The sequence below is a fragment of the Camelus ferus genome, chromosome 35 (assembly GCF_009834535.1).
Source record: "Camelus ferus isolate YT-003-E chromosome 35, BCGSAC_Cfer_1.0, whole genome shotgun sequence".
NCBI classification, from domain to species: Eukaryota; Metazoa; Chordata; class Mammalia; order Artiodactyla; family Camelidae; genus Camelus; species Camelus ferus.
In genome coordinates, this window is record NC_045730.1 from 14790666 (window position 1) to 14806160 (window position 15495).

The 15495-nt window shown below is 40.4% G+C and overlaps 1 protein-coding gene and 1 pseudogene across 1 annotated transcript in view; one reads left to right on the top strand and one right to left on the bottom strand.

Moving 5' to 3' along the window:
• MRC1 (mannose receptor C-type 1) overlaps window positions 1-15240 on the bottom strand; it is a 90814-nt gene extending 75574 nt beyond the window's left edge. Inside the window, exons 1-2 of the mRNA XM_006192292.3 lie at window positions 15032-15240; window positions 2796-3197 (exon numbers count right to left, since the gene is read on the bottom strand). Of these exons, the coding sequence (XP_006192354.1) occupies window positions 2796-3197; window positions 15032-15092 (463 nt within the window). The 5' untranslated portion in view covers window positions 15093-15240. The remainder of the gene's footprint in view (window positions 1-2795; window positions 3198-15031) is intronic.
• On the top strand, window positions 2094-2263 carry LOC116661635 (annotated as a pseudogene).
• Window positions 15241-15495: the final 255 nt, after the last annotated feature.

Below are 15495 nucleotides of genomic sequence, written 5' to 3' on the forward strand. Positions count from 1 at the left end.
AGATGCCACTCAAAACCATTAGGTGCCAACTACAATCAATATTTGTCTTTTTTAAAAACTTGAGTCCAAACATATCAAAAGGGGAAGCTCTGGGTTCACCTAGAAAGGAAAATTGAAATAAATATAGAGTCGCTGTTGATTATGGTTTGGCTTAAACCAAAAGGATTAGAAAAGCTCATATCTCCATTGACAACCAGACCACTCAAGTAGCTAAGTTCTCCAGTGTGTTCAAAGCCTATCTTTGTGGGGACACCCCTTTGGAGATAATCATCCTCTCCAGGGAGGTACTTTGTCCCTTGCCAAGAGTCAACATTCAGATTTTGTTCCAGGGAAGAACGTCTCTTCTCAATTCAGTTTCATAGATTCTATGACTTTAAAAAGTTTTTAAGAGACATCTTAAAAGCCATCTAGATGACTTGGAGTTTGTAAACCATGTAGCATCCAACATAGGTTAAGGGCACGACAAATGTAAGGTCTTCAACTTTTCTCTTTTTCCTTTATTTACTGTACGTATTCAGTCCTCCTTAAAAGATAGGCTTACTTTCAATTACCTCAAGGTTACATTTTTTTTTTTGCCACTGCTCAGCTGTTGGTAGCTTTAAAATGTGATTCTAGCTTTGGTTTCACTAAGTTACAGGACTAATTTTTCAAATCGTAGATTGTATAAGAAACATGGTGGATTCGGTAATAATTATTCCTTTGTATATTCAAGAAAGCCCAATGTGACCACATTAGGGTGAGCTGTACTGTGGATTAAGTTAGCCAAGGAACTGTCAGTGCTCTATTTACAGATGTCAATCAGAAATAGCCTCTTTTTAGGATGAACTCGATTTATTAAACACAGCACTGATGAGGCCAAGGGACCAACCTTCACTCCAGCCACTTCACTAACAAATCATGTCACTGCAGTCAATTGACTCTTCTTGTGGTCCAAACTTCCAGACAACCCTCACATCCTTCCAAGTCTACAAAATCTGATTCTATTATTCTAAATTACATCCTTGGCCTCAGACAGTTTTCTCCCCCACGTTCTCTTTAGAGAGACAGAGACTCTACATATACCCTCTCGCACTGTCTTCGCATCTAATGTATATCCCAGTGAATAGATTCCAGTATCACTCTGGGGAACTAGATCTTCTAGCAGGAATATCTTTGTATTGGAGGAGAGTTAGGGAGTATGCAGAGTGTGGTCGAGGATCCATCTGCATCCAACCACCCAGCGCCTTCCCTTAATGTGCTAATTTAGAATCGAGGTGAGAGGGGGACCTTGGGATCTGTATCTTTAACAAGTTCTCCAGATGATTTTTAAGCATATTAAAGTTTGAGAACCATGATCCTAAATCCTATGCATAATTTTCTCAGAGCAAACAGAAGAACAGAAAGTGGGGGCAGGGAGTGGAGGGGACTACAGAACTTCAGTGATGTCTTTTAAAATAAGATGAGAACGCCAATCTCTTAGCACCAATCTTCCTTGTGTGGAATTCTTCAATTAGGACCATTGTCCCATCTACAGAATTTGACCCAGTCAAGTTTGGTTCACCGTTGTCCTGCCCTACAATTTTCCGTCAAGTTTCTCCCGAAACATTGTGCTACTTAGATTGCCTCTTACACAATTTCTAAACCTACATTACATTCAATAAATGCCTTGGGATCACTTCTTTCCAAGCCCTCCTTCTCAGCCTTCTTTATTTCACACTCTTTCCTCCTCTTTCTACAATACAGAAGGAAAATGAAGCCAACAAATCATCACCTTGCAAAGAGCTGAACCCCCACGCTCTGCGTAGCTGCCACGGGCTAAATTCAACCACTCTTTGCAGCCTCAGTAACACAGTGATTTTGGAAACAAATAAACCCTTGTCCCAAAAGGCAAGCTCTTTCTCTGACCTTGAGGTCATTGTAGATAACCCTTTACAGCAACCAAGTGTCCAAAGCTGGAATGTAGTTACAACATCATCTGATTCAAGAAGCCTTTGTAAAGGACTTCAAGTTCTTTTTTGTTTTCATTTTATCTTTTTTTAGGCAGCCACCAGAGAATGAAATTTGGCCAAGACGAGAGAAGACTAGATACCCTGATTTTATTTAACCTTCAAGAAATTGCTTCTCGGCCTTTTGGCTAAGATCAAGTGTATTTAACCTTCAAGAGCTGAAGGAACCAATGACATATCAAATTATTTCCTGCCCCATTGGTTGCTACCACTTTCTAAAACAGTGGAGTAAACATGCTGAATGTTAATTCCCAAACTAATTTCTCAGCTTTTCTAATTTCCTGATTATTACAGTTTTTAAATATCCATAAGGTAACAAATAAATTAGACATACTTAGAAACCCAAATTGTCAACATTTTGTTTTATGCAATCTGAATTGGTAAAGACTGTTCTGTGGACCATTTCTTCAGGGATAACTTAAACCAAAGGAAAAGAAACATTTGGCTAAATTCATTAATCACTACAATCACATAATGGTAAATGGAAGACCTCAGGTCAAAGACAGCAGTGAAAATTACTTTCTAAAAATTGTCACCCGTTGTTAAAAAAAAAACTTAACAAAAGTTAAAAGAAATGTCTTCCTATTAATTACTAATAGCTAAAGTTATCATTCAGGACTTTTTTATTTATCACATTGATTCACTGTCATGTTCTCACAAAATACAGAATAGTTCCAAACACAAAAGTAATCAGCTAATACTTCTAGTACTGAATAAATAAGAATAAACTTAGTTTCTTAAATTAGTTTTCAACTAAGAGGATGAGAAAAATTTGATAGCAAGGTAAAAAAAAAATCTCACACTTCTTACCTTCATACCCTCTAGAGCATAAGTCATCTGTGGTTCCATAAACCTTCCATCTGCTCCATAAACCTGATCCCTTGTAAAGCATAATATTCTTCTCTTGTCTGTTGCCATAGTTAAAAAATAAATCTTCTCCCTCAATCCCCAAAAGCGTGTCATTTTTGCACTCCCATTTCTGAAATTCACTCTTCGAGTCACAGGCGTACAGAGTGACGGGAACCCAATCAGTTTTTGATGGCACCCCTAAGCATAATTTAAATGCAACACTCATAATCTGGGATGCGGACACCCATCGGAACCTCTGGGCTTCGTTGTCCTGGTTGCAAACTGCAGTTTGGACTGAGCTGGGACTTACTGCTTCCACGCAGCGCTTGTGATCTTCATTATATATTAAAAATTGCCTTGTGTCTGTTAAAAAAGAAGAAGAAGAAAGAAAGGATGCTTAAATGCATGCATGTGACAAAGACAGTGTGTTAGGTCGAGTTCCCAATGTCTCCATTTCCCTAAAGACCAATGATCTCAGGGAAAAAAGGTGAAGGAGACTCTGCCCGAGCCAACTCAGCTCCTTCCGGTGGGGGAGGGGTCCCTGGGGCTGGAGAGAGAAACCAGGTTGAGGGGCCTCTCTTGGGGAGCACGTGGCTGCCAGCTGATGGCAATCGGATGGAAAGTCTCAAGATGTCCTAATTCATATAAGAGTAACCTTATAAAAAGACTCAGCTGCCTTAAATGCACACGAATTGTAGTGGAGTCAACATAAAAGATAGATAACAGAAGAAGAAATAATACCCATCTGAGCAAAGCAAATTTGGGTATGAATACAATAAGCTTATAAAATTAACTACTTGTATATTCTGGAATAGAATACTGAAGTCCGACTACCCCTACCTTCTTTGAGACAGTTGAAACGTGTACACAATTATTCTAATAACATTAGGAAGGTTTTTTGTACTTAAAAACACAACTTTGTTTTATGAAACTTTATCTTAATTTAATGTCCAGCAAATATGGAACTAAATGCCTTCTGGGTAGCCTGGTTCTGGGCAACTAGAATTTGGTTTTGTTTCCCATCCAACAATAGGTAACTTAATCTAGTATGCTATTTCATTAGCATATTCAATCTAACTTTTGTATAGCAAAAAGATACAAAAATGCATTTAAAAGTATAATAATTTGTGAAGTTTGCAGCAAAAGTTAAATAAATGTAAGATTTTTTTATATATCATTTAGAGTAATATTTATGAGAGTACTTTACAAGTAACAGTGTTTTTTATACTTATGATTTGGTTCTGGTGATTTAAATAAATATATATAAATGGTTTATGCTTGTAGTACGTAGGTGCTAGCTGGCAAAACTCAACTTCCTCTTGCCAAAATAAATAAATAAAGACTAAAAGGATCTGGTAAGCATATTTTTTTCCTTTAAATCAAAATTAAATTCATATTTGATCATGTAAAGTATTTTTTTTTTCCTTTTTGTCTATTTTTTAAGAGACAAATGAAAGGAACTGACTCAGTTTTCTTTTTGTGGCACAAGTACAAATTAAACACTTTTTGTGACGTTTGACTAAATTCCTTCTACTTAAGTGGCTCTTTCGAAATGAGCTGGCATAGTATTTGCAGATGTTCGAGGGTCCAGCTAAATGAGCTCCTTATTTTTAACCGGGTCATCCTAGTGCAATAATCAAAGTAATCACAGTGCCACTAATACAGTCCTTTGCTGTTTACAAAGCACCTTCACAAGCCAAATTCCATGTATTTCCTTGACAGCCCTGTGAGGTTAGCACCACTTACACTCTAGATGAGTTCTTGGACTATCAACTTAAGATCATAATGGATCTTTGCCTCAAAAGATTATGCTCTCCTGCTGTATCTATTCTTGCCCCACACTTGTTAGAGACCTGCCTCTATTTTGCCTGGGTTCCTGATTCAGTGCTACTTTGAACCTCTGCCTGGGCTTCTTGGCTGGGTTCCTCATTTCTGCTGGTTTGATTTCTTGGAATCAAGTCTTGATTGAGTCTGAATTCTGAACATCTGCTTCTGTTGACATCTTTAGAGTTGACATTTGTCAACAGAACTTGCAGTGTCAATCCAGTCTCCTCCCAGCTAGCTGAATTCCTCCCTGAGGTTGATCTTTGTGTGACAAAATAAGTCACTTTTTGCATTGGTAATACAATTAAAATTTTAATAATATTTTGTTTTGTTCACAGTAAAACCCAGGAAATAGGAAAATAAAATGCCATTTGCACCAACAATTGATGGACTTGGAGATCATCATTCTAAGAGAAGTAAGCCAGAAAGAGAAAGTGATATGTTATCACTTATATGTGGAATCTAAAGAAAAAAAGAAAAGAAAAAAGAGGACACTAATGAACTCATCTACAAAACAAAAACAGACTCACAGACAAAGTAAACAATTTTATGGTTACCTGGGGAAATGGGGTGGGAAGGGATAAATCTGGGAGTTTGAGATTTGCAAAGGTTAATAACTATATATAAAAATAGATTTTTAAAAATTTCTTCTGGATAGCACAGGGAACTATATTCAATGTCTTGTAATAACCTTTAATGAGAAACAATATGAAAATGAATATATATTTGAGACTATTATGAATGAATATATATGTATGTGTGTGTGTGTGTATATACACACATACATACATATGCATGACACACATACATAAATTGCCCTGTACACCAGAAATTGACACATTGTAACTGACTATACTTCAATAAAAATAAATAAAATAATTTTTAAAAAATCATATCCATAAAAAAAACAGTTACTCTGATAATGTACCATACAGAAATGTAAATCCTCTAATCTACAAAAGTATTAAACTCTGAAATTTTTGCTGTATATATCTGTAGACCCAGTTCTATTGTCCTTTACATTAATTTGTGTTGGCTATTCCACAGGTTACTTTCCTATCTACACTCACTTTCCACATTTTACAGAGTTTTGCTCATACCATCTCAATAATAAATCTATCCTCCGCCTCCTACTTCAGCCATTTGATTGTACTGTTGAGCAGTCAACCCTTATTAACTGTCCAAATTCAGTCAACCAAGCAATTGGTAACCAGCCATTTAAGGTAAGGTGCTTATAAGTCTTTGTGCATGAGTAGTGTCCTTCTTTCAGAGGTTTTTGTACTTACTTGACTTTTATTTCATGTACTTAATTTTCACCTGTAGTTCCATCTTAATTTTACTCTAAAAATGAAGGTATTTAATAAGCAAACATCCAATATTCTCTTTTTCATTAATGGCACCATCATCCACCCAGATTCATAAGCCAAAAACCTAGGAGTCATTTAGATTCCCAGCTTTCCTTCACCTTCTAGGATATAAGCAGAATCTGCTGGCCCTACCCCAAAATATACCCCAAAATAATGGTTCTTTCTATGTGTCAATTTGCCTAGGTCACGAATCCCATATATTTGGTCAAACACCAGTTTGGATGTTGCTGTGAAGGTTTTTTTTGTTTTGCTTTTTTTGATTTTTTAGATAAGATTAAAATTTAAATCAGTAGACTTTGAGTAAACAGATTACCCGCCACACTGTGGGTGGGCCTCATTGAATCAGTTGAAGGCTTGCAGAGAAAACAGGCTGAGAGCCCCTGAAGACGAAGGAATTCTATCTCTGGACTGCTGTTAGACTTGAACTGCAATATCAACTCTTTTCTGAGTTTCCAACCTTCCAGCTTACCCATGCAGATTTTGGGCTGGCCAATCTCCACAATTACATAAACCAATTCCTTAAAATAAATATCTCTCAAAAGATAGATAGATTGATAGATAGATAGATAGATAGATAGAAGATACAGATAGATAGTGATAGGTAGATAGGTAAATAGAGATAGAGGTAGACACACACACACACACACACACACACACACCCCTTATCAGTTCTGTTTCACTGGAGAACCCTGACTAATACATGTACCTTAATCCATTCTTTTCTCTCCATCTCCACTGCCACCGCCTCAGACCACCCCCCATGGTCTCACTCTGACCTTCCTCTTTTTGAAATGGAATCATCAAAGAAGATAACATCTGATCTCCCAGTTTCCTGGATGAGATGGCCTTAACTTATCACCCGACTCTAACTTGCAAACCCTCCCTAATGTAATGGGATGCTTCCACTCAGCTATATGAGCGGTCTCTCGGTTTTCGTAACCTCTATAGCAGATTGCCTGTATATGTCACACTCTACTTGAATACTTTTTCAATAATAAAATTATTTTCTTTTTCTTCTACTTTTGTGGAGAGGTTTTCTAGGCTGGAGGAGATCTTGTTTTTTACTACATCTCTTCCCAAGTTTAAACCCTTCAGGAGTAGCACTGCACACAGGAAAAGAACCTCCATTCTCTGTGTCATGGCTCACGGAACAGGGCACGATCCAGCCTGGCTGCTCTCTGCCCTCGCCTCATCCCACCCTCCCTCTCACCCACCACCTTACAGCCACAAAGCCTTTCTCTTCCTCAAAAACTTTTAGCTCATTTTCACTTTAGTGACTTCACATTTCAAGTTCCCTCTTCTTGGAATGTTCCCTGAGGTCCCAACACAAGAGTCAACTCCTTTATGAACTGACTGTTCTAACTTTAATCTTTTATTTTCTAGATAATAGTCTCAACCAACTTCAAATATATATTTTCAAAAATGTGTTTACTTATGCTTTCTCTGTGTCCTTGCTGGGATGTAAGTTCCCTGAATAGAAAGTCTTGTCTTCCTGGTCCTGTACTGTATTCTCTCTTTTAGTCTCTCAACAAATATTGGCTGAATGAATAAAAGAATACTTACTAAATCTGAAGTATCTCCGGACTGTGACCCCAGGTACATTGTTTTAGTTAATAACTGATTAATGATGATGGGTCTATTTAATATGACTTCTTCCCTTGAAAGTTTATTTTTACCAAAGAGCAATTTATAAATGTTTATACTTATGCAAAGAGTATTTGGATATGAAAGGCTTCTGTTTCAATACAAACTTATCTATTCTTGTTTCCTTTATTTATCTTTGACATTAGGAAACAGTGCAAGTTTGACATTGCCTTTGCCAGACAATACAAGGAAATGTAAAATCATCGCTTTATGGTCCTACATTCATACCTTATTCTTCTCAACTAGTCAACATGTAGTTTTTGCTTTTATCACTGTCTCTGTGTGATGCCTCTGATTTAAAAATGTCATACTTCTTCCTCGGAAAGTGATTCAAGACCTTGACCCCCAAAAAAGGCAGCTTGTGGCATTTTTTGTCGCTATTAACCACATCAGTGTTTTATATGGATAAACTTGCTATTTTGGGTCATCTATACTAATTATGTTTTTGTAATAGCAATATTGCAGAACTGAACAAATGAGGACAGTTGGTACTTACACATCAGAAATGTATTTACAGAACTGAAAAGACCCTCCTTGCAACTTAATTCAATTTTACTAATCTCACATATATTTTTCAACAAATAGGTGCCAGGCACCATATTAGTGACAACGCAAAAACAAACCAGAGAGAAGTTCTCTGCCACACGGAGCCCACAATTCATGGGCAGAAGTATCAAAGGTCAAAATACATTTAGGAAAGAAGCAAGAAGTTTCAACCCAATATCTCAGGTTAAAAATGGCTGAAGCCTACATAAAAACCAACAACATAATGCCATTTGCAGCAACATGGATGCTCCTGAAGAATGTCATTCTAAGTGAAGTAAGCCAGAAGGAGAAAGAAAAATACCATATGAGATCGCTCATATGTGGAATCTAAAAAACAAAACAAACAAACAAAGCATAAATACAAAACAGAAATAGACTCACAGACATAGAATGCAAACTTGTGGTTGCCAAGGGGGCGGAGGGTGGGAAGAGATAGACTGGGATTTCAAAATTGTAGAATAGATAAACAAGATTATACTGTATAGCACAGGGAAATATACACAAGATCTTATGGTAGCTCACAGAGAAAAAAAATGTGACAATGAATATATATATGTTCATGTATAACTGAAAAATTGTGCTCTACACTGGAATTTGACACAGCATTGTAAAATGATTATAAATCAATAAAAAATGTTAAAATTTAAAAAAAAATGGCTGAAGCCTAGATACCCAATAACATGGGTATGAATTTTCTTTTAAGCACATTTTAGCAGTTTTGATTTTGTAACATTGTGCCAATAATTAAGTTTCCAAATTTATTGGCAAATAAAATTAGGTTATTAAAGGCAACACTTGAGAAATGGAACGATCACATACTATATTTCCTTATACATCTTTAGACTCCACCATCAATAAACAAAATATTGACATAAAAGCATAAAAGTTAATGACTTCTGGAAGGCAGAGAAGCTGGATAAGAGGCAAATAAATGGGTATTTTGTAGCAGATACTGCCAGAACCTCACTTAGTTGTTCTTGCCTTTTGCCATTTCAGTGAGTGCCAGCCCCACTTCCCAATGGCAGCATCACATCTCTGGATCTCCAGGCCGGAGGTCGGGGTGGGGGAGCGTTTCTGGCCATCAGAGCCCCCTTCCCACCCTGTGAAGACCAGAAGGGGCAGAGAACTAAGGCTCCTGAGGAGGAGCCCTTCTCTGATGACCAATGGGCATGGGTGAACAGAAAGCCCCAAACTCTTGCACTGTGGGGGATGACTCTGAGTCACTTGCTCTCCATCGTCGCCCAGAGCAGCCAGCCAGGCCGAGCTGCAGCTGTCCACCATGGTCACTGGCTCCTTAACACATCCTGTATCCTCCTTTCTGGTCTCACCTCCCCACACCTCAGTTAGTCTTTCCCGGGACTGGCTCCCAAATAAACTACTTCATTCAAGTCAATGTCAAAGGACAGCCTCCTGGGCCACCCAAACTGAGAATCTGTCCATTAGCCTCAGTAAATGAATGTAAAACCTGTATGTGTCTCCAAACAACTGAAACTAAGTGGGAAAAAAAAGACTTATTATGCACCTAGTAAATGCCAAAAAAATGCGCCAAGTACTCAGGCAGGGAGGTGCCTAAGGCTCACGCTATTAGGTTTAGCAATACTGAACAAAAGACACAGGAAAAATGGAAAAAGATTTTATTTTCCACTTCAATCCTTTATTCATTCATCAAATATCCACAGGACCTACTAATTTAAGCCACTGCATTTGGCTCTTTGGGGAGGCCCAAGTATGACTCCAAGGACTGACCTCAAGGAGGAAGGAGAGGCCGGGAGAAGGAACTCTGCCAACTTCCTGCCTCCCTCCCTAAAGACAGGAATATCTGAACCCTTCCCGGGTTCATTCACTCCCATCTGGGTAGATCTCCCTCAGTCTGCTGCTCCCTTTCCCTGTGTCCTGGATTCCATCCCCTCCCACTGCTCTAATCAGCAATCTTCCCTTTCTCTCCTCTATCTTCAACCTCAGAAGGCCAGCCTCTCCCCCAGGGTCAAGACAAACAAACAAAAGTAAGAAGTCGACGCTACACTGCTTTTCGCTCTCCCGCTCATAACCACACTAACTCATTAAACTTTGTGTGTCGTGTCAATTGGATCATGATACAATCAGAGCTGTGTGACCTTGGTCAAGTTTCTAAACTACTCTGTGCTGCCTTTCCCTTATCTGACAAATGAGGGGGAAATCACAGTCCCTGCTGGTTGTTGTGAGAATTAACTGAGATCACCTAAGTAAAGCACTTAGAACAGTTCCTGACACATAGAAATTGCTTGGCCCATGTTAGTGTATTCTTATCAGTAACTCGGGAAACTCAGTTGTGAAGGCAAAGTGAAATGGTTCAGAACAGGATGAAACAAAAAAAAACAGAGAACTGTTGCAGCAGCCCAAAGTGATGGACAGAAGGACAGAGACAATGGAGACTCCAAAGTTCCCAACCTCAGAAGACAGGGGATGTGGTGGTGAGAGATGTGTTCTTTGGAGTCAGCAAACTTGCAGTCAAAGGCTGGTTCTACCATTTACTAGCTGTGCTGCTGCCCTAGTCAAATCCACCACTCTAGCCTCGCTATCCTCATCTGTCAAACGAGGCTGATAATGCTCTCTGACAGTTGCTGTGAACTTTCTAAATGAGATAATCTAAGGAAGGCACTCAGCATGTCATCTGGCAGATCGCAAACACTCCAAGGTTAACGTCCTCCCTTCCCACCTCCAAGTGAAAAATCTAAGTCTAAGCAACCGACGCAGAGGGAGCGACCAAGTCCTTCTTTGATGGGCTGTTGTTGGTTTGATGTCTTTCCTGATCAGCACACTCCAGATGGTAAGTTATGTCTACTTCTCAGCCTCAGAGCCTGAAGACTATGGTCAAGAATTAGCTCTGGTCCTTCCTGGCTAGCTGACACCTGAGCCTCAATTTCCTCGTGTAGTGAAAGAAGGACAGTAACACCTACACATCCCACTCCAGGGAGTTGTTGTAAGGATCTGGTTAAGGATGTGAAAGCAAGTAATGTGATTAAGGATCTGAAAGGGCTCTGTGACCTCAACTTGGCTTTTAATTAGAAGAATATGTTTAAGAATGCTTTCTTCCACGTTGGTTTCAATTTTTTTTGAAAGGGCACAAGCCTTCTTATCTCTTCTGCTTTCACTTTTACTTCACCTAGTGTCCACTAGTTCCCTCTATGGACCCATGTAACCATACGATGTTTCCATTCAACAGTGCTTGAGGGTCACCGAGCGGCAAGGTGATACTGCTGTTCTCATGTGGACACCAGTCTCCCTCCCTCTCTGCCATGCAGATACACACCACTTCAGAAGCTATGTTTCTTTTGTCCAGCTCCTCTTGGGGTTCCTGGGACCTCCTAGCTCTCCCTGAGCTGCTCCAGATTCAGTCTCAGAGGCCAGGTTACAGGACCACTGTAACCCCTGGGATCTCCTGCTCCCTTTGAAGATATGAGTCTTTGTCTTTAACTGGTTGGGCGTATTGGATCCGTGAAGGCTCACATTTAACCAATGGTGACTCATTCTACCTAGAAATTAGGTCCAGTGTGCAGCTGAAGTGCCACACAGCAAAGCAATTGTTCTCTTACCTTATATCTACAACACCCTACTTCCACAGATCCCCATCTCTGAATTACAGAAAAATCAGAGGTAGTCTGGAACACTAACAAGAAAGATAGACAAATATAAGAGCAATTGAAAAAAAAGATGACAAAAACTTGTTTTCGTTCAACAACGTCAACTTCCATCTGGTACCCAAAATAAGTCATATACATAAAGGAAGAAATGAGAGACTAAAAATAAAGAAAAGTAGAGATAATATAAGGAAAATTTTATGAAAATTAAAACTAGTAAGGAAATGGGCAGCGGGTAACTGTTTCTTGAAGAAATTTTAGATTGGTACTAAAATCAGTCATCCATTGAGAAAAGATGCATTGCTTCTGTACAATAGAAATAATCCTCCACTGGGAGGCAGGAGTCCTGACTACCCAACAGGTTGTGCCATTAACTAGTGAGACCCTGGAAAGATCACTTAACCTGTCAGAACCTCAGTTTCCTTATCTATAAAATGAGGAGGTTGGACGCAGCAGGGAACTGTGCTAAAAATCAAATTCACTCTATTTTTTTTCTTTACACGCACGAGCCAATGGGAGCCTCTTGCTGACATCTCTTCCCACTCTGCCCCCAATGACATCACGTTGGCACTTTGAAATCAACCATGGTGGGCATCCGACACCATGGACATCACACGCCAGATCAGCGCTTTTTCTCTTCTGAAAACCAACTGCTAAGTTTACCAACACACCATTTCCTGTGAGGCAAACCGTCCCATTTCCAGCTAAACCTCTAAGTCTGAGCAACTCTCACTGTATCTCTACTGTGATTATAACCCCACTGAGGTCTAAATGTTGGAGCTGAATACAATTTTTTTCTGCTAAAAAGACAGCAGGGTGAGAATAAGAAGGGGGAGTGATGCCCTATGCTATGCGTGACCTCCTGGGCACCTCCAAGTACAACAGGGATGCTCATGGTGCTGATGATGCAGGATGCTCTCAGGGAAGAGGGGGAAAGAAACCATAGGAAGCAGGGAGATCTTTCTGTGGGTTTTATTAATGGTAGTGATTCAAGGCAGAGGGTGCAGAGAGTTTGTATATCCTTTATTCTACTGCTCACTAAGTAGTTGCTCTGTTTTTATCCAGACACCTCTGTTTATGTGTTGCTTGGGCCAAGAAAAGGTAAAATAAGGATTAGAGGCTCTCAAGTTAATTTTTTAAAAATCTGGAAAGGGGTCCCTTACCCGTGTTTTTGTTTGCTTTTTATTCTTTAAGTAAACAGATCTTCAGCACCTCCCTGCCTCTCCGGTATTTGTACCCATGCAGAGGAAGACATTCATCAGAGCAAGGCATCCTGCAGTCTCAAGGAGGGAACAATTCCTCAGCAAAGTGAGAAACACTTTTTGCCCCAAAGCGTTAAGAGTCAGTTTCAAGAAAATTAGGGACTGTGTCCGTGTGGCCTGTTGTGACAGCCATCAGCCTTGAGAATCTCCTGTGCACTTAAAACAAGGCCAGTCTGAACTGAGATGTGCTGGAAATACATGCTATACACTGGGTTTTGAAAATTAAACTTCAAAAAGATGAACATAAACATATCCCAATAAGTTTTCTATTGGTGAATATTGACTAATAAGATTTTGGTTATACTGGGTTAAATGAAGCATATTCATAAAATCAATGTCACCTGTCTCTTTTTACTTTTTAAATGTGACCATGTAATGTCACCAGTTATGTTCCTCATGGACTGGGCTGGGTTAGAGTCTAGGTCTTGTGGGCAGAGACCTGCCCTGCCATCCAGCATCAGTTTGAAGACCTTTAGCGACTTTAGAACTTACTTCTAGGCAGTGCCATCCTTAGAAAATTTTCACTGGTCTCAGTTTTAACCTTTGAGGTCGTGAAGAATATACTAATCCTCTCACACAAGGCAGTTTTTCAAGACGAAGATGGGGATGATGCAGAGCCCTGCCCTGCGCTCCTCTCGGGCCCGTGTCAGCAGCAACTCCTTACTCCTTGAGAGCCGCGCTTTGCAGCGAGGACGAAGGTGACATGTCCCCTCAGGCTCCAGGACTCCTTCCTCAGCGCTGTTTCCTGGGAAACCTCTCTTTTAAATGCTAACTTATACTACTTACACTGCACAATTGATTGCTACCGTGGGGTGGGGGAAAGTCACTCTTTTTAATAGCTAACGCTTAGGAAGCAACTTCTATGAGTCATAACATGTTCTAACTATTTTACACATTCTCCCTCATTGAATCATTGCAACAACTGATGGGAGATATCACATGATGCTCCTTATTTTATAGACAGAAAAACTAAAGCACAAAGAAATTAAGTAGCTTCCTGGCAGGGGCAGGGTGCAAAGGAGTCTGCCTTTGCTTGTGTTTTTGTATTGTCTACTACGTAATGCTCCTGATGACTTAATGTTTTCTGTGATCAGACACCCTCCCTGGGAGGCTTCCTGGGGGTCGGGAGTTCCCTTGTTACTTCCACCCCCTGCTCCTGTCTCTGCCACCACAACAGTGCATGGAGTGCCCCGGGCATAGGCTGGGTGCAGAGGGGGTTTGCATTCGAGAGAAATGAAGGGGGATCAGGAACCCAAGATTTCAAACTTGAAATCCTGTCTATCCCATCCCAAAAGAGACCTGGGAATAAGAATTCCTACAGGCAGTCTTATTTTGAAGTTCAAGCAGGTTGAAAGAGAGACAGAACAATGTCTTTGAGCATTTGAAAAGCTCCGAGTCTGTTCCCCATGAGTAATCACCAGTCTCTAGGAAAAAAGAAAAAAAGGAACAGAAAAAACGGGCATAAATCAGTTTGAACAGCTTAGATAAGAACGAGCTTTCTAGCAAGAAAAACTAGGAACGACTAAAATGGTTTATTCACAGAAAAAAAGATGAGTTGTGACACTCTCGTGGACTCTTTCCCGGGGCAACCGGTAATCCCATCCCTAGACCTGCAATGAAAAGAGACACCAGTGCTGCCCTCCTTCTGGCCAAAAACACTGGGGTTAGATAGAAATGGAAAACTAAAATTCGCAAACCACAGAGGAAATCGCTCTAAGAATAAAGCAGGGAAGGGGCAACGGGAGATGGGAGAAGTGGGGAGAAGACAGGTTGTGTGGGCTACCAGGCAGAGGTTTCCCGCAGAGCTGGTGGTGCAGGGAAGCCCTCCTTATCACCACAGGTGGCAAAAGGAATCCGTTAACATTGACCTAAAAGGGACGGTGTGCAGGAAGCCCCAGGCCCTAAGGCAGAAAGCTTCCACCTCAGAGCCGACTTACCCAAGAGCTGCACAGCCACCGGAATGAGAAGAAGGAAAGCCAGCAGCAGAGACAGCCTCATGGCCCAGAGTTTATCCTTTTCTTCCACTGATGGAAAGGAGGGAGGACCGGAGAACCAAGACAATGAGGTCCCAGGCTCACCCTTCCTCTAGTCCCTTCTCAGAAATGCCCTGCTGAAAAGATGGGTGGAGGAAGCTCTCCCTTTTAAAGGGCTTCTGAAATTAGGGAAAACCTCCAATAATGAGATATCCTGTCACATGAGGGTGGTTGGAAAAACAGGAATTCAAAGCTACAACTTTGCTTTGTAAGCTAACTTCTGAGCAGAGCAGACACAGAGGAAGGGACAGAGGGACACGTGTGGGAGAGGGCTGAGGAAGGGGGAGGTGAGAGGGTGGCGGTGAGACTCCAGAGCGAGGGCTGGCCTGCTGGGAAGGGGAGAAGTGGAACCGCCTTGGATCTCCTGG